Source organism: Scophthalmus maximus, chromosome 6, assembly GCF_022379125.1.
Source record: "Scophthalmus maximus strain ysfricsl-2021 chromosome 6, ASM2237912v1, whole genome shotgun sequence".
Lineage (NCBI taxonomy): Eukaryota > Metazoa > Chordata > Actinopteri > Pleuronectiformes > Scophthalmidae > Scophthalmus > Scophthalmus maximus.
In genome coordinates, this window is record NC_061520.1 from 14,021,735 (window position 1) to 14,040,524 (window position 18,790).

Consider the following 18,790-nt stretch of genomic DNA (forward strand, 5'->3'; position numbering starts at 1 on the left):
ATCATGATGATGTTGACACTAGTGCCACCAAGAAAAATGCAGTCAAGATTAGATGGAAAATAAATCAACAAGACCTCTAACTCATGCGGCGAACTATGTCGTATGTGTAAAATACAACCAAGTCGACCGTTTCCTAAATTAGCGTCTCTGCCGGTGACAGGAGGTACGCCACGGATACTTTTCACATCAGAGCATTGTGGGGCTTCGATTTACCAACGCATGGTTAATGAGCTTTCAAAGGTAAGGGTGATGGTTACGGTCAGAGTTACATGGCAGATTATGATTACTTTACAGAATATAAGCAAATCCATTGAAATACACAAACTTGACGGACTTACCAGGTCTGCGATACGTCTACCGCTGACCTCTTAGATCTACTGCTGACCTCTTAGATCTACCGCTGACCTCTTAGATCTACTGCTGACCTCTTAGATCTACCGCTGACCTCTTAGATCTACCGCTGACCTCTTAGATCTACTGCTGACCTCTTAGATCTACCGCTGACCTCTTAGATCTACCGCTGACCTCTTAGATCTACTGCTGACCTCTTAGATCTACCGCTGACCTCTTACATCTACCGCTGACCTCTTACATCTACCGCTGACCTCTTAGATCTACCGCTGACCTCTTAGATCTACCGCTGACCTCTTACATCTACCGCTGACCTCTTAGATCTACCGCTGACCTCTTACATCTAACGCTGACCTCTTACATCTACCGCTGACCTCTTACATCTACCGCTGACCTCTTACATCTACCGCTGACCTCTTAAGTTTACCGCTGACCTCTAGCGGCCGTGTACATAAGGACTGCTAGAGGTCTGCGGTCCTTAAACGACCACATAGGTCGCAATTAGCTGCTTCAAAAAATGACCTGCGTGGTCGTTAATTGGTGGAGGGCAGTCTCAAACAAATGCTTAGGTGAGAAATGGTTCTTCTTCAACAGCAATGATACCACCATCTGTTTGTCATGTACAAGGGTGAAACAGAAATGTCAGATGTAGCAGGTGTAACAGGTTCAAAGAGCCATTTACCAATTCAACAAAGCCCTTTGCTAAAACGACAGTCCTCACATTTATTGCGTGGCCAAGGTCACCCTTTTAAGGCAGTGACCTTGATCCCTGCACACAGTGGCCACGGTACAAGGAAGCACCACGCACACACAGAGAGGCGAAAAATGCCTTCAAGCCTCACGGATCTTTAACAAGTTCATCCTCCACCCGCGATTAAGTCGCCACATGGAAATTTGGAGTCTGACAGGAGCGGGGCAGACGCTCCCTGTAAACCTCTGTAGTGTGCAGCAAAGCAGAGACCTGACGCCTCCAAACGCCTCCTCTACAATGGGGCACACTGATACCATCAACTGAAGCCTGAATCCAATCATTTTACTTTGAGGGAGATCAGGTGAAGTGTGTGTTGTGTGTTTAGAGGGAGGGGGGGGGGGGGGGGGGGGGTACGGGGAGATCTCGTTGAATTACTACAGAGGAGCCTTCACCCTTGAGGAATCTCAGGTCGTCCTTGTGAAAGGCTAGCCGTCACACACACACGCCCCAACACCCCACCCCCCTTCCCGCATCCCTTTCTCCTCCCCCTCCCATCTCCCCCCCCCCCCCCCCCCCCACCGCTTGCAGATGCACCGTATTGGTCCGGCGAGCGGTTGGCGCATTCTCCTGCGTGCGGCGGGTCCGTGTGCGGGATGCTGCTGCGCAAGTCCGCTGCATAGCAAAGTGGAAAAGGGTGAAAGCGCCAAAAAAAATAAATTCGCCACGATGTTGTTGCCTGATTTGTGAGCGGGCACCAACCAATGCCGCACTGTGCGTCTGTAGCCGCGGAGGACCCCACCACCCCACAACACCCCCTCCTCCCCCTCCCCCTCCCGCTGTAATATTTATGACAAAACGGAGGCAGATTATTCAGGTCACGTTGTGGCTGACAGCCGGCTGTCCCGGGGAGCGCTGGAGTGAATCACGGTCCAGGGCTGGAGACGGCGCAGCGCAGCGCAGCGCACCGACACCTGCAGTAGGATGTAACGGGAATTCCCACACTCCACACTGGTAAGTTCAACACGCGACAAGCACTTCTTCTTTCTCGTAAGATTCATTTTTTTTTATAATTGCATGTAAATGTCGTTTATTTTGATTTTTTTTGATTTTTTTTTAAAGGTATTATTTGGAGACAACTGGACTTGGTTTTCAAATTCCTAAATGCAAAATGAAAGGAACGCTGCTGGGCTTTTTCTCAGTGATGGGACAAGACGGGTCTTTTTGATTCCGGACTGGAGGTGATAATATAAGACTCTTCACTGACTCATTCTAATTGCTTGTTTGCATTTTCGGAGATTAAGCGAGTGATCTGTGGCTTTATTGCAATGTGCAGCAACAATAAGACGACACAAGTACCTGAGAGAGAGAAATGCTTTTGTGTACATATATACATCATATACACACACACACACACACACACACAGGGACCCACAGTGATGGTTGTTGTCCTACCAAATGATTCCTCACTGCACGTGACTGTGGGTCTTGAACTGTCACAACACCACGAGCCCTGTTTACCTGAGCTCACCTGCAGCATTTGTTTTTCAATTTTATTTTCAAGAAGAGGGGGGAAACAGTGTCATCGGAATAAATCCCTTCTCAGAGCTTGACAGCAATTTTGCATTTTCCTCGCCCTCACTTGTGCTTTTTATGTAAGTATTAAGTCTGTTATATGGTGGGTGTCACTGTGCAGCACAGAATTCATGATGTTCTTTTTTCTTTTTCTTTTTTAAAACCTCAAGTTCCCCCCAGTACATAAATGTAGTCATGGATTTTGAATTTGGCCCCGTCTCCTCTCGTGTGTGAATATGGAGCAGTGATGAAGATTGTTGTGATGTGGAATGGGAGCATGTTCGGTTGGAAGGTAGAAGAACAGTGTTGGACGTGGGATGGATTTCTTCCGGAACACTGGTGCAAAGCAACATGTTCTCTATAAGCTTATGGCTCCTATTGATTTAATGTCAAACTGCTCCTTTTTTTGCATTAGATTAGATCAGCTTCATATGAAGGATGGATCAATTCTTTTGATTACAACTTACAAATCAAGTTCTTCGTTGTTGGGCTTCTTTACATTTTTCTTGCCATGTGTAAGCCTCTGTTTAAGTTGTAAAATATTTTTTTAGAATTATAATGACTTATATCTGTTAACTATCAGTGTTCTGCAACACTTCATTCTCTCTCTTCTCATTACTGCACTATTATGTCTTGGCCTGAAGTACTCATGCAGTGTTATTGCTTAGTATAAGTTATCCAAAAGAAAATATAAATTCTCTTTTTTGATGAATACAAACATGCAGGAGATGCTCACTTTTTGTGAGGTTTTCTTGCTTGTGATCAGCTCTTCTTTTCTTTTTTTAGACGTGTTTTTTTTCTCTTTTTCGAGTAAAATCAAGTAAAAAGTGACATATTAACATCATCTCATTTCCACTCGCTCTTGTGGCGACAGCCTGTGTGTTTGCTTTGCATATGGGTCACTGTGTGTTTGTGTCAGTGAATGTATTTTTAGAGAAGCTTTGCTGCTGCTGGTGGGGAAATATTCCACCAAACGTGTCACTCTCCAGCTAGATGCATATTTTTCAGGCAAGTCATCATATTTTGTTTCAGCGTGAGGGCCAAAGGAATGCTTCACCTCTGTCATGACGTGTCTTATTTGCCTTTTATATAATGGCACTAAAGAGAAAGTGATCAGAGTCTTGCTGTGGGAATTACAGGGCAACAACAGTGTGGGAAAATAAGAGTTATGTAAAATGTTCTCCATTGTCATGTAAAGGTCCCAGAAAGCTTCTGTAAGTGTTAGATTTGTTTTGATTAATGGTTTAAAACGTCTTTAGTTAATGTGTTGGGTACTGTGTATACATGAAGGAGAGCACAGCTGCATTACAGCTTTTCAGGGTTTTGTTTGTAATGGTTCTAAAAATTGGTTTTTCCATTGGCATTTCATTTTGGAATGACTTGATACGTTAATAGATCATAACTTTGTCTATAATTTTGCCTTGTAAACAAGTGGCTGGACTGTTTTCCAGCATGACAGAGGTTGAATGTGTTCAAAATGTCACTTTAGTTACAAGAAATACTTCTGCCTCTGGCTTTAACAACAGCTCTCAGATGTATTTCAAGGAATTCAAACTGTGTTTATTTTTTCTATTTCAGTGTTTTGACTGGTATGGTCACATTCTTTTTAATCAGCCCACTTGACTTAAGCCAAAAAGTCATCTCACGAACCTTGGCGCTCCTTTTAAGCATTGACCATAAAAGTGCACATGTTCTTAAGGTACAAAACAAAAAGTACCTCCTGAACAGGAACAAAAAAATGTAAAAAAAATAAACACCAGTCACTTCCTTGCACTCAGACATTTTTATCACTGATGGCTGAGATAGCTCATCCCTCTTGCCAGCATTCTCACGTTCACTGTGAGAAATTCAAAAGCACGCAACACTTGATCCCCTCACCAAATATGGAAAATAACAACGTCGCTCGAAGTGCGTGAGTGCATGGAAACAGAGAGTTGGAGAAGATCTCAGCACTAGGTGGGACGAAAGCAGCGGGATGATTGTGAAAAATCAAACCCTAAAGAGCAAACAGAGAGATGAGGTGGAATAACAAACCATTAGAGGAGCGGAATGGAGAGAGGACGGTGAGATAGCAGGGAGACAGATGCAATATGGAAGAGAAGACTTCAGAGACTCAGTGTGACCACCCCTCTGTACACCAATACAGCTGCTTTCTTGCAAGTCTTGCGTGACATAGTGAGGTATGTTTTTAGTATAATTACATAAATATGCATCTGCTTCAAGTGTTCAGTGTGATCAGTTTGACACCAGTATTCATCATTTGTTTTGCCCCTCTTCTGAAACCTCTCCATGTGGGAATAGAAAATGAATCCATCATTTTTTGGTTATGTGTATATGTGTATTAATGTGTGTGTTGGTCTTCCCCTCCCTCAGGTAAATCCTCTGTGTGTTGTCATGGTGTGATAGTACAGTTGCCTCTCGGCCGCAGATATCCAGTCTGCTGGAGATAAATGGCATTTAATTGAGCTCTAATTGCCTGCTGGACCGCACCGAAATAACTTAAACGCTTTAACCTGAAGCACGTTCTTCCTTTTTCTAATTCCCCATCACTTCCACTTACTCTTTTGCTTGTTCTATTACTCAAATCTATTTTGCAAGTTTTTCTGACCTCAACATCTGCTCTCTATTTCTCTAAAGCCTGATCGTCCACAGACACTGAGCTGTAAAACATGATGTTGGTGCACAGAGATTTCCCCTGTCGAGCCACTGATCTGCTGAAGTATGCCCTGATTCAAATTGAAGAGAAGCATTGCAGGTGTGCATTCCGATTGTTTTTTACACAGTCCCACTGGGACGCCTTGTTAAAGGTACCCAATGGCCTTTTTGACCACTAGGAGCGCTATTGAGCAGTGGTCAAGTTTGAATGGGTACGTGTTACGTTTGTCCAGGCAGCTCTGGTCAGAAACATGTGCACCACCATGTACTTTGATTCCTGTGGTTTCACGCTATGACCCACTGACGTATGTCTAATGTGAAAAGAAAAACACCAATGTGGCAACAAACACAGGGAAGAAAAGCTAATAAATGTAGCTTTGTATAACAGCATTGCAAATATTTTATGAAGAAGAAAACACCTTCAATATACTTCGTGGGCCTGAAGGAAACACACATTGGGTTTTGGAAAGAAACACTGTATGAAAAATGGAACTTTCCATATGGCAAAAGAAAAGTAATCAAAGCATCCGCCATACAATATATCATCTGGTCATCTATGTACTATCAGTTGCCATCAGACATGCACTGAAGTCTGAAGAAGGATATTTTCCTGAACTTTTCCAGAGGGGATGTATGGAAGGATGCAAATGTCAGAAAATGCTGCTCTGGACATTTTCTGGAACTTTTTTCCTGCCAGCCCCCTAATACAAATTTTCAGGAAAATGTCTTAGTGAGCCGATGTGAAAACACAGCAGGGAATCTTCAGGAAATTCATAGCAAGGAAACTGGAAATGTTCCCGTTGGTGTGAATGCATTTGACTCTGACAATATCCTGCTGCCTTAGTCATATGTGAAAGGCAAAGAAACAGCTATACAGATCAGAGGCGCATCTTTAATCGAAAGCCTAGACAATAAGTGGGGTGTGTTCAACAGAGACAAGTGTGTGGATGATCTGACTTCATTTTCACATGTACATGTGAACATTCGATTTGAACATGAGCGAGGATCGAGGCTTTTTCTTGCTTAACAGTGGCGAGCGCATGTTATCACACAAACAGCTGCTGCTGTGGTGCGTTATCAATTCAACCGAGGTTTGTGCAGCACACAAGCTTCTTCAGTTTGACAACTGCGTTCAGACAATAGATAAACTCCGGATGGTGGCTACTGTTGAAAGAGAGACATGGTTAATCACAACCAATCACTCCAGAGCCTAGAACGAATGAAGACTAAATTAGTGGTATAATTGCAATATAGTATCTGTTATATCTCTTACTTTTATCATGTTGTACTGTCTCTACATCTTTAATGGTAATCAGAGCCTTTCTGCTCAGTGGGCCTGTGAACAGCCTGCTGATTTACTCACTTTTACTTCATTTCGCCAGCTTCCCCACTTGATTTTGATTTCCTCTTGTTTTAAAGGGCTGGGATTGCATGCCAGGCTTAATTAGTGCCCTTAATGGCTGGTGCTTCTAATAGCAAGATTACAGGCCTGGGACGTCATAGCTGGATATAAGATACAGATGAGTGTCTTTAATAAATGCTGGCGCCAAATGAAATCTATCGAACATGCTGTCAGGTGGTAATGATGCCTCACACCCTGTGGACCAGAAGCTTTCTTGAGACCAAGGTCTTCTGTTCATATGGATTATAGGCTGTGATAATTAACCTGCCTACTTTGGCTTCCTTATTGATGTTCTGGTGGCAGCCCGTCAGGATTGTAGGATATTAAGTGACAGGATATATGCGTTTTTTATTTTACCTACAAGGCCTCGGATGTGGTGACAGCAATCTGTGAGAGGCTACTTGAACTGTTGCATTATGAAGCACTTCTGAGTTAACTGTTCAATACTATTTAAGAGAATAGTCTATACAGAGACATGTACAGATACTGCATAGTGCAAAAGCAAAAAGCCATGTGCTGTTTGTAAGATGGATGTTGAAGGGGGAAGACGAGGCAGCGCAACTGTTCAAAAGAGAGATGGATAGAGGTAGTGAGCAGGGAACAAACATTCCCCTCCAGCAAGCACACAACTCAGCATCCATCTGCACACCCCTAAGCCTCCCTCCCATCCATCACTCCCTCACTGCACCTACCTCCCGTTTTCATCTCATCTCCCGTTACCCCCCGTGCCTTTCTCCCAAACTTGCCTCATACTCATGTGCAGACGGAATTCTGCAGTTTCTGAAGCACACAAGATGTCATTCACCTCGGACAGCAAGGCATCTTCCGCTGTCTCTGCGGAGCGCGTGTGGGCAGGGAGCGCGTGCAGAGACGTGGGCTGCCAGTGGTTGGCCGTGTGGGTGGGCGGCAGCTAGCGAAACATTGTGGACTACACGGTGTGCTTGTGTGTCTTCAGTGAGCTTGGCAAGAGTTATGATAACCCATTTTTAAATTGTACAGTGTCAAGTGTTGCTTGGCCTCACATAAAGAGCATCAGCAGGGCTTAACACCTCCAGAGTTACACTCCTACACACAGGATTCGGTTGGTTGTGTGCTCTTGTATTCAAACTGTTTCTCTTGAAGTTCCTGACGTTATCCTGATCAGAATCACATCAGGTAGGTTGGGATTGTGTTGCTCTCACCGAGCGGGTTGTGTTGTTGGCCTGTACCAGGCTTGATAGTTGGGGGCCTGCCAGGGATGCTGCTGCCCAGCTGGTGGCTGCTTGCTGTTAGTGCTGCTGGATGAATTGAGTGGGAAAATTAAGCCTTTGATCGATCGTCTCACTGCAGACATTAGGAATACCTAGGCAGCCATGATTCAGCATGCTGTGTCGTCTTTGCTTTCTGTCATTTCCCTCTTTTTCTCCTTCACTCCCCCTGCTTGTCTGTCTCTCTGTCCTGTTTCCGTTTCTTCCCTAAATGTCAACTTTGGTGTCTGTCACATAGAATCAAAGAGCAAATGCGTGTTTCTAGTCTCACCATTTTGTAGTGACATTTTACAGTTTTAAAAATCAAAAAAGAAACATATGACCATTTCTATTTGGAAAGTAGCCTAAATAAACCATAACAGAAAAGCACCTTCACTGCTAATGTGTAATGCCCCATTGCCCATGTGTAAACATGTGTTGTTGTTTTTTTTTAAATCTTTTTTGTTAACAGAACAAACACAGAGGGATTTTTTTAACAAACAATTTTCTTTCTCTGATGTAATTTTTGGGGAAAATAACGATACAACCCTTCGACCTGGTGTAGGATCAGCAGGTTGAGACCTTGGCAAACAGCAACACGATGGACAACAGTAATGTCAAACAAACTGTTTCTGCCTGCTGTCATGGAAATAAGTGTGTGTGTGTGTGTGTGTGTGTGTGTGTGTGTGTGCGTGTATGTGTGTGTGTGTGTGTGTGTGTGTGTGTGTGTGTGGGTATTGTTTATTAGACAAGAGCAGGTCTTGCAGCATCTTGTTTAAAATGAAGACTGTATTTATCCATTAAAGGGAAAATCACACAAGTGACATTTTGTTGTATTTACTCATTGATGTGTCTTGGCATGTGCAGAATAGTCTCTGGCACATACAACTGTGTGCAAAACCATTTCTCTGACTAAAAAAGAGATCAAATACAACAAAACAAAAAAAAGCAGAAATAACGACAAAACAAAAACACAATGCCCGACTAAGCAAAGGGGACATCGACTTGTGGCTTTGTCATTAACTTTAAACTTGAATTTCACCTTGGCATCCACTGAGATGCTGTATCACTATGTTGATTATGGTCTTTTGTTCTGCACTGCACTGCTGTTATCTTGGGGGGGGTTCTAGGGACACATCACCCATATCAGTGCCATCGATCCACCACCTGCTTGGCCAGTTGCTCTGTCTGCGTCAACCCCCCTGCTGTGGTTGTGGGCTGCAACCAGAATAAGACTTTTACTATCATTATTGAATTTTCCAGTTCATGGTTTCTCCATATCCTCAGAAGACAGGTGTGTGCTCCACCTATGTACATCATTTGTGCAACTAAAGTGTGTTATTTCACCCAACAAAAGGGCCAAGAAAATGAAACGCCTTACATTGTGCTGTTTTAGATGTTGTTTGAGCCAAAGGCATGCCGGCTGTTTATATTTGTGTTTGGCAGAGCTACTTAAGCCTCTGGCAGAAAACGTGTTGTCCGGAGAAAAAGGAAAACCGCGGATATCTGTGTCTGTGCACAATGTATGCAAAATTGTAAGAGAGGAGAAAGAGCTAGAAAAGAAAGAGAGAAACTGAGAGTCTCTCACTGACAGACAGAATCTGCCCCAGCATTTACCCTCTGATATTGTAAGAAGAGGCTCGACAACCTGTCATCCCCAACCAGACACATATAATAACCCTGACAGCAGGGTCCGGGAAGTTGTGCAGTCGAGGATACTGTCAGTTTGTCGAGTGCTATTCTGGAGCAAAGCACAGAATCTACAGTAATTGAATCACCAGAATTGATGAAAAGGTCTGCAAAGCCTAGATAGATAGGTAGGTAGGTGTGTAGGAAGGGAGATATAAAGATGCCCTAACCTCCCTAGCTCTGCCTCTTTCTCTTCTGTCCAACTCGTCAATCACAGGATGCAATTTATTCTTATTACAGGTCTTTATTGTTGCCACAAATTATTCAGCTAACATGCACCACTAATACAGAGTCACACTCATACATGTACCTACACTCTGGTTAATTGCAACAGTACATTACAATGATTAGAACCGACAGCATTGAAGCAGACAGCAGTGTGCTGACATGGACTCCTCAGTAACCAGGATCGTTAATTTGAATAGGATCTGTAACCTCAAATGAACTGGAGTATTTACATTTCCCTCTGAAACACACAAACACTGGAGGTCATTAGAGAAACTACCCAAAGTTCAGCACCTTGCCTCATTTCCCTTTACCCTCTCTCCCTGTAAAAACCCAAATACTTTGTCTTTTCCCGCCCGCAGGTCAAAGTCACAGCTGCTCATACAAAGGGCTTGTGACATTTGGTCTTACCCCCAAACCACATGCTAACACAGACGCTTTCTACTGTCTTGTCTGTGGCTCTTTTTTTTTTATCTCTTGTGGTATTTTGTTCGTCGCTCAATACTTAATATCCATTATCACAGGACTGATTGTGACTCATTGTTCCTCTTAATCATTGTGCACAGCATACATTACTCTTGTTGAAAGCTATTGAGCCTGCTCATTTCATCAGTACCCAACTAATTATTGGTTGGACTCTTAAGAGAAACAGACAATGGCCTAATGTTTGATGAGACTGATCAAATCACAGACCAGAGAACAATTTACACTTGTGAAAAAGAAAAAATTGCTTAATCTAGGATTAATAAAAATTTGGACCACTGTTGACAGTTTCGTTACCATCCTGTTCTTATCACAACAAACTACACATGAGCTGGAAGACACTGCTTGAAAATCTTGATTTTCTCGATTTTCCAAATCTCTATTGTCAATAGATACTTTTGTTCAATACTTTCTTGACTGTGTTGGGGACATGTATAATATTACAAATACTACGTCTGCTTCCAATATTTTAAAACCAGTAACTTTAATCATTTTAATGACATACTTTGTGATAGTGTGACCCCTGCTCAAGTAATCAAACAAAACAATTTATCAACTACAGCGGGTGCTAAAAGGAGGGAATAGAGCAGATCCACTCACTGTTATTTTATGCAGTTCTCAAAATGAGAGCACAGGTACCTGTGAGATGATAGAAAGTGTGTATGTGCGTTCTCTTGCCTCAGGCTTGTTAGATTGGCAGATCGATGATGCTTTAAATCAATGTTCCAACAACACCACGAACCCCATGGAACCCATTAGTGGATTAAGATAGACCACTGTTCCACACTGAGTCCTGTTCTGCCTGCAGGTCCTTTCCACATGACAAACAGAATGAAAAACTGTGAAATAAACCAAAGAGAAAAGGGCAAAGAAGAGGGTGAGAACAAAAGCTGTGGCAGAAGAAAGGTTGACAGCAAAGGCCTGGGGTCAACGCTGCCAATAAGGCCGCACCTGTAGATCTTCTTCTTTCAGAGAGTCTGGGAGGGCCTTGTTTTCTTTATACAATTCCTTTATAGGAGTCCTCCCCAGGCACAGGAGAGCATCCAGACAGCCATGGATCACATGCTCTACATGCAAAGTAGTCTGTCTCAGCCAGGAAACTGAAAAAGGGATCGCAGTAGGAAAGGGATGTGAGGGGTGTAGGAGAGTAGAGGAGAAAGGGGATGTTGAGAATGAGGATGCCAGGGGAGCTGGTCTTTCTCTACTTGCATTGTTATGTGCCACTGTCTGGGGATCATTGATCCATTCGTCTTCATTACATCTCCCTTTGAGAACTATTAACTGCTGCCACCCTCGGTTGGGTGCCTGCTATGTTGACATGCACTGCACAGTCTCTCTACCAGCCTAACAATGTCCCTGCCACCTCTCCTCTTGGAAGTAGAGGCTGACAGTTTTGTCGAAAAAAATGTGACAGGAGGTTTTTATATTATCATTTACTGGATTTGTACTTGCATTAATTGTCTTCACGAGCTGGGTTGTCGGTGATGGATGAAAAGGTAAAGGTAGATCTAACTATTGTAGACAGCATGTTATATGTAACTGCCATTTTAATAGAACAGGTATGGTGGTTTCTTGTGTGTTTGCTTTATACTGCAAGCTTGTTTTCTGACCCATTTAATGTATGTTGCATAATAATGAGTCAAACATCCACCCACTCATTCTCTCAAGAAGCATGGTTCCATCTATGTAGCTCAATTCAGCATAGCATATGAACCGTAAGCACAGCCAGAAAATAACTCCCAATCGGTTTGTTAAAATCTCGAGACTCTTGGGGGATCCTCAGATCCAACAGTGTCCCAGCTTAATGCACTCATAAATGTCCCCCAAGAGACATCCTGCAACAGTTCCTCCCCCCTGAACTGTTGCCATTGTTTATGAGAATGATGCTGTTGTCTAATTGCCTGAGCCCAGTGAGACATCATGGGTCATCAGCAGCAGCTTGAACTGCACCCCATTCCCCTATTGACTGCCAAAATCCTTTTCACCCCGCTGTGTCAACTCATCGCTTCTCTTCACTTGTGAAATCTGACAAGTTTGACTTGTACTTGTGGTACGGTGTTATTTTTGAGTAAACATGAGACAAGCTGACTGCTAAAACTGCTCGTTCTGTCTGTCTGTCTTCACCACCTTTTTTCTGGTTATCTTTATTTCATAGAATCAACCACAGATCTGGCCATCCTCCTCGGCGTTGTCTTGTTCGACCGAGGGGAAAAGGAGAGACCGAGCATGGTGAGGGGTGGCAGCCACCGTTGCTATGTGTGAAGGAGTGCTGTGGCGTCAATGGAGACCGAAGGCTATCGTGACCTCCTGGAGACCAGTGATGGTCAGGGGGTAGGCCTGCTGGATGGCGGGGGTGAGGTGGGTGTGGAGGAGGGCTGGAGCACACCCTACCCTCTGGGCTTCCAGGTGTCTTTGACTACTGTGCTGATGCTGGAGCTGGTGTTGGGCTTCAGCAGCAACCTGACCGTGCTTGTACTCTACTGTGCTCAGTCCAACCTGGTGGATTCCGTCAGCAACCTAGTCACAGTGAACCTCCATGTGCTCGACATACTGGTCTGTCTGCTTTGTCTGCCACTGACTGTGGCTGTGATCCTACTACCAGCCAATGGAAGTGAAGTTGGCAGCCTGGCCACACTGTGCTGCTTTCATGAGGCCTGTGTCACGTTCACCAGTGTGGCAACAGCGGTCAATGTACTGGTGATCAGTTTGGACCGATACGACATCTCAGTGCGTCCAGCCAGTCGTCTGCTGACCCCCAGGCGTGCTGCACTGCTCCTGGCGGCAGTGTGGGTTGTGTCTCTGGCTGTTTTCTTCCTGCCCTTCCTTGAGGGGGACTTCTTCTCTTCAACGGCTGAGGATGGTGAGGATGAGGAGCCTGAAAACCAGACCATTGAGCCTGAGCTCACCACTGGAGTGACCCCCATTTTCTCCTCCCTCTCTCCTTCCTTCTTACCCTCCACTCAGCCCTCCTCCCCTTCTCACCACCTGCCTCCTGTATGGCAGAACAGGACACTGCTGTGTGTCGGAGGGCAGGGGTATTACACAGGCCTGGCCATGTATTACCACTTGTTACTCCAAGTGCCCTGCTTCTTCATCGCTGTGGTCGTCATGTTGTTCACCTACTCCAAGATCCTACAGGCCCTCAACATCCGCATTGGCTCCCACATGATGAGGGCTAAACGTTCAAAGGAATCCACCTGCAGGATACGCTGCAGGAGGCAGAGGAGGAAGGACCTGAGCCTGCCCACAGAGGTAGTGTCCTCCAACCAGAACAAGAACCTCACCCATCCTCCCCTCATCCCCTCTCCCACACCTACACCAACATCCCCCCCACCGCTCTCCTCCATGCCCCAAGGGATTTCTGATAGTGGAGCAACAGTCACGACTGTCAGTACTGCTGCCACCACCCCCATCGCAACCACACCAGCCACCCCTGCTTCTCCAACCGCAGCTTCAGCGTCAGCTTCAACACAGGCCCATGCCACCTCACCACTGCCTGCCTCCTCCATGGGTGTCCAGGCTTCGGTTTCTGCCATCATCGCCTTGAGGCGTGCAGTGCGCAGACACAGGGACCGCCGAGAACGTCAACGTCGTGTCCTAAAAATGTCCCTAATCATTATATCCACCTTCCTGGGGTGCTGGGCCCCTCTGTCTGCAGTCAATGTTCTGATCCTGTGTCTGGGTCCCAGCGATGGCCTGGTGCGAATCCGCCTTTGCTTTTTAGCGATGGCTTATGGAACTACTATCTTTCATCCTCTGCTCTATGCCTTCACCAGGCAGAAGCTGCGCCGCGCCCTAAAAACTCGTGTCAAGAAAAGGGTGGTGTCCCTTCTGCAGGTGGACCCAGCTGTCAGTGGGGGGACAGTTATTCATAACTCCTGGGTGGAGGGGGGAGGTCAGAGGAAGAATCGCAAGCCACGGGTGGAAGCCAGCGATGGCACTGATCGATGCCTCACTGAGGCAGTGAGGGAATGAAGCTGAGTCTTCAGCATGCACGTTTGTATGCTTGCGAGTGTGTATTTGTGTGTGCATGTATTTGTGTGTGTGTGAGTGTGTGCGTGAGTGCGTGCGTGCGTGCGTGCGTGCGTGCGTGCGTGTGTGAATTTAAGGAATCATATATCTTACCATTTCTCCAGAGATGGATCCTGTGTATATTCATGCATGGGTGTAAGGAGAGAAATAAGAGCCAGTTTGTTTACAAAGGTCAGGACAAATCCCATGAACCCTGGTTCCATGCAGACAAGGAGACAGGTGAGTCCTGAGCTCTAATTACAGGCAGCTCTCCTTACGAAGACCCTCATTAGTCCTCTTCCTGACTGACAAGGTGGCCACTGTTTCTCCATGGAAACACTGGCCAAGATTTATGGCAACACCATAAACCATGACTACTGAAAATGTGTGCACCAAACATGTAGGGTAAGGGTTAGATTACAGCAGACACAAACATCATTGCTCCTGCGTGCACTTTCAACTTGCACGTGGAGGTACATATTCACAGACACACAGAGACATATACACTTCATGCACACTGATATCTAGTCATTATCTGTGAAAGCACATCGATATCTACCTGCACAGATATTCTCAGAGAATAAAATATTAATTGAAGTATATATTTCTCATTCTTTCCCTTATTTTTTCATGCCTTAATTGAGTTACTAATATATTGTCATGGTGCTGAATGTCCTGCTGTATGTTTACAACAATGCATCAGAGTGAAAGTAATTGCACACACTGTATAAGGTCAAGCAAATCAATGGCAGGTAAATGCAAGCATTCAGATACAAAGTTTACAGGCTCACACAAAACAAAAATATTAGAAAAAAAGATTAAGTATCAATTTCCAACAAGCAGCACCTTTTAGAAAAATGTGTGCAAGTTAAAGCTAAAAGGCATGTTGTTTTTTTTAAGAATAACTTTAAAAGGTCATGATGGAGTAGGCGATGAGTTTTGTGTGATTGTGTTTGTATGTTTACACGTGTGCATGGATGCATGTATGTTTGCGTGTGCAACAAGGGTGTGGTTGCGCTAATAAATAAACAAGAGTGTGTGTCCATGGTTAAGTGCAATAAATCGTGAGCAAAGCAATGACCCCTAGGATGTGAACAAAGAAAATGTGAACACAGAATTGTTGGTTTTCTAGGTACACTTTGGATTACAGAGGACAGAGAGACGAAAGGGGGGCTAATCTTCTGATTAACAACAGAGGGCCACAGGGCATAACAGGAAAAAAGAAAACAAATTATGTAGAGCAATTGTAACTATGTATATATGACAGGCCACTGTAATATTACTGAAATTGTATCACTTGGGAATCAAAGGGCAATATTTTGTGAAAACGTCATTAAAACTGTCAAGTTAACTACAATCTTAAACCAGAGAAATCCAAGCATGGAAAAACAACCACTGACATGGGATATTCCCATCATGTCAGCTGTGTGTTGTTCTGAAGGAGCAGAACCACTGTATTTTGAGCAGCACTTTGAATGACTGCAGAGACAGACAGACCTCTGTCAGCTTCTGGACTGAGTCCTGGACATGTTACACAATATCTGTATCTGTCTTTCTCCTCAGGGCTTCATGTCTCATTTCCAGACATGCTGGACAATAACAAACTAAACCAGTCCTCAAAAAGCTGTTGTATTCCGGGTGTTACAGTAGGTAAAGATTTAGTCACTTAGCAGATGGACTACACATTCAACTTTATATGGGCTCAAGTCTCTGAAAGCTCCTTGGGCTACTTCCTTCATCCTCACCCCTTTTACACTATGAGCCAGACTAAAGACAGTAATTATTGTGTATTCATGTACATTTTCAGGGATGTAAATATTGAAATGTCTGTTTTGGGTTTTAGGACAAAAAAATAAAAAAATCTTCCTTTTTTTTCTTTTTTTATCACAATCATCTGCCGGACAGAAAATCAGCCATTGTGATAAATTCTGAGTGAGTTGGAAAGTTACCGTAAACAGACAATTCATGTAAGTGTATTTGTGTTGATACTAAATGTGTGTACACTGTATTGTACATTTATGACCATGTGTATAGATAAATATTAGTATTGTATAAGATTTATATAATGTGTTATTGTATAGAGCAGAACTAAATCTGAATTAAAAATTCAAGAATTGATCTATTTCTTTTCATTGTGTCAATTCATACACATTCCATGCTCAAAGTAATGTTGTTTTTAGTATTTTACTCCTTACTCACAGGTAAATTCAATTACACATGAAAAGCCATTATACAGGGCTTTTAATATTTCATAAATGTCTGTGTGTAGATGCACTTTGATTTGAAAAAGGTCCCTTGTTCCCGTTTCAGACGCTTAACAGAATGGAAAGAAAAGTATTATGTAAGAAAAAGTTATACAAATCATGAAGAAATGTTACATTGTTTTCTGATTAATTAACATGGAGGCATTTCTTAATGTGTAATAACTAAGAATAATGACAGACTTGATTAATCGAATCATTTACAGAATTACTTTACTTTATTACGTTACCAACCGACCATTTTCTATGGAGGGAAATTCAATTAAAATCAATCTTATTTGTATATCACCAAATCTCAAGGCACTTGACATAGTAAGGTCGAGACCTTAAAATATTATAGAGAAACCCAACAGTTCCTACAATAAGCAAGCTCTCGGCAACGGTTGAGAAATCTCAAGCAGAACCAGACTCAGGGTGGGCGACCATCTGCCTCTAACAGCAGATGATGTGTAATGATGTGTTTTAAATGAAGAATATGTCAATTTTGAGCAGGAGCACTTTTAAAAAGAAAGTTTTGTCATGGGCCTTCCATCACAATTGCAGCTGTATAATTTCAATCATTTCAAGAGGGAGAGGCTGGGATTCATCCTGATGCCTCGGGATGTCCGACATCTCTCATCCTCTGCACCTCACTGTCCAAATACCCCCCCGCTGTCTCTGCCTTTCAACATTTCCTGTTTCCACTGTCCATTCCTCTGATCCCTAGATTTATAAACTCAGTCCCAGATACTTGCAGTATTTAGTGCTGACTGTAGTGAACCCTCACGATGCTTCACTGATGTGACAAATGTGCTAAATCGCCATAACAAAGAAGAAATTTGTTAGTCAGGTAAGCATCTGTTGAGGCAGATCATTCTCTTGATGTGAATCAAGAGAATTTCATTTTAACTAAAACAAATCTGTCTGTACATGGAGTGTGTGTGAGTCTTTGCTGTCTTACTGATTTGTGCAGTGATTCAACACGGGAGAATCCTCCACGCTACTTGATAAGCTCATCAGTTCCCTCCTCTTTTTACACCCCTGTTTCTTCCCTTGGTTCTGCTTCTCTTTATTCCGCCAGTCTGCATCTTTCTCATCTCTTATCCACACCCGGGCCTTCCAGAACAAAGCGAAGAACAGCTGCAGTGTCTGTGAAGGAAGGAAAGTCACCTTGGGGGGGGGGGGGGGGGGCAGAGGAACAAAAACGGGAGAATAGAGAGAGAGAGTCACAGTATGGAGGGGAGATTAGTGGGAAAAGAGGGAAGGGAAGGGGAAGAGAGGCATTGAATCTGGCATCGGGACATGGTATGACTAATAAAGGGACAGCACTGCATCACTGCAGAAGTCCATCAGAAAAAAAGAGAGGAAAAACAAGATACTACTAATGCTAGCGGTAAATGCAGAATGAAAAAAATTAAGCTCTATAATAATAAATATACACACTACCACTGACGATGAGTCCCACAATATTGCTCCTGCCTGCCATCATAGGCATAGCATCCAACAAAACACACAAGACAAATGTCGGAAAAGCCAACAAGGAAGTATTTAAAGTCTCCCTGTTCTCTTGTGATTTACAGCAAATAACTCAACCTGCGGTGACTCGGTAATGGAGAGAATAAAGAACAACAGATTTCTAGAGCTTTGACAGGACTTTATGTGCCTGTTGGTCCCAGTTCTTACAGAGGCCTCCAGTTTTGATTTGAGCAATATGTTATCTAACACTGAGATGCTTAGTCGGAATCTTGTTCAATAAGCACTGCATATGCACATGGCGAAATTAAGATTTCATAATTGGCTTGAATTCATGCTGGTTTTTCACAGACCTGAATATGTGAAAAATTCTGAATATTCTAAGAATACACTGCACGTTGAATAATTAACCTGTGAGGATGCATGCTTTTCATTTAGCCCACATAACAACAGTAATGGCATAAGATGTGTTTAGAATATTTACTTTGACTAATAAAGGGACAGCACTATATATGTATATATGTATTCATGTTTTGATTTTGTTTGTGGGAACAAACACATGGTGACCTGTAAAACAATTTATGGTTCTGATGTAAATGTGAAGTCCTTCCAACTACACAACAAAATTGATTTTGGATCAAAACTATGGCAAGGTGACTAGTGAAATGAAGAAAATTAAGAGAAACAATTATAATTTAAATGTAAAAGCAGCACCGATGAATGTTGTTCAAAATCAATGATGAATGTTGTTCAAAATCTATTGTTGTTTTCA

General features: G+C 43.4%; 1 protein-coding gene across 2 annotated transcripts; it reads left to right on the plus strand.

Annotated features, from left to right (window-relative positions):
- Positions 1-1,685: 1,685 nt before the first annotated feature.
- Positions 1,686-16,423, plus strand: LOC118310014 (G-protein coupled receptor 22). Of its 2 annotated transcripts, XM_035632733.2 has the most exons (3): positions 1,686-2,053; positions 2,162-2,280; positions 12,450-16,423. In XM_035632733.2, the coding sequence occupies exon 3, from the start codon at positions 12,575-12,577 to the stop codon at positions 14,267-14,269; it is 1,695 nt and encodes a 564-aa protein (XP_035488626.2). In that variant the 5' UTR covers positions 1,686-2,053; positions 2,162-2,280; positions 12,450-12,574; the 3' UTR covers positions 14,270-16,423. The 2 variants fall into 2 exon arrangements, with proteins under 2 accessions (XP_035488626.2, XP_035488625.2); XM_035632732.2 differs by lacking the exon at positions 2,162-2,280.
- Positions 16,424-18,790: the final 2,367 nt, after the last annotated feature.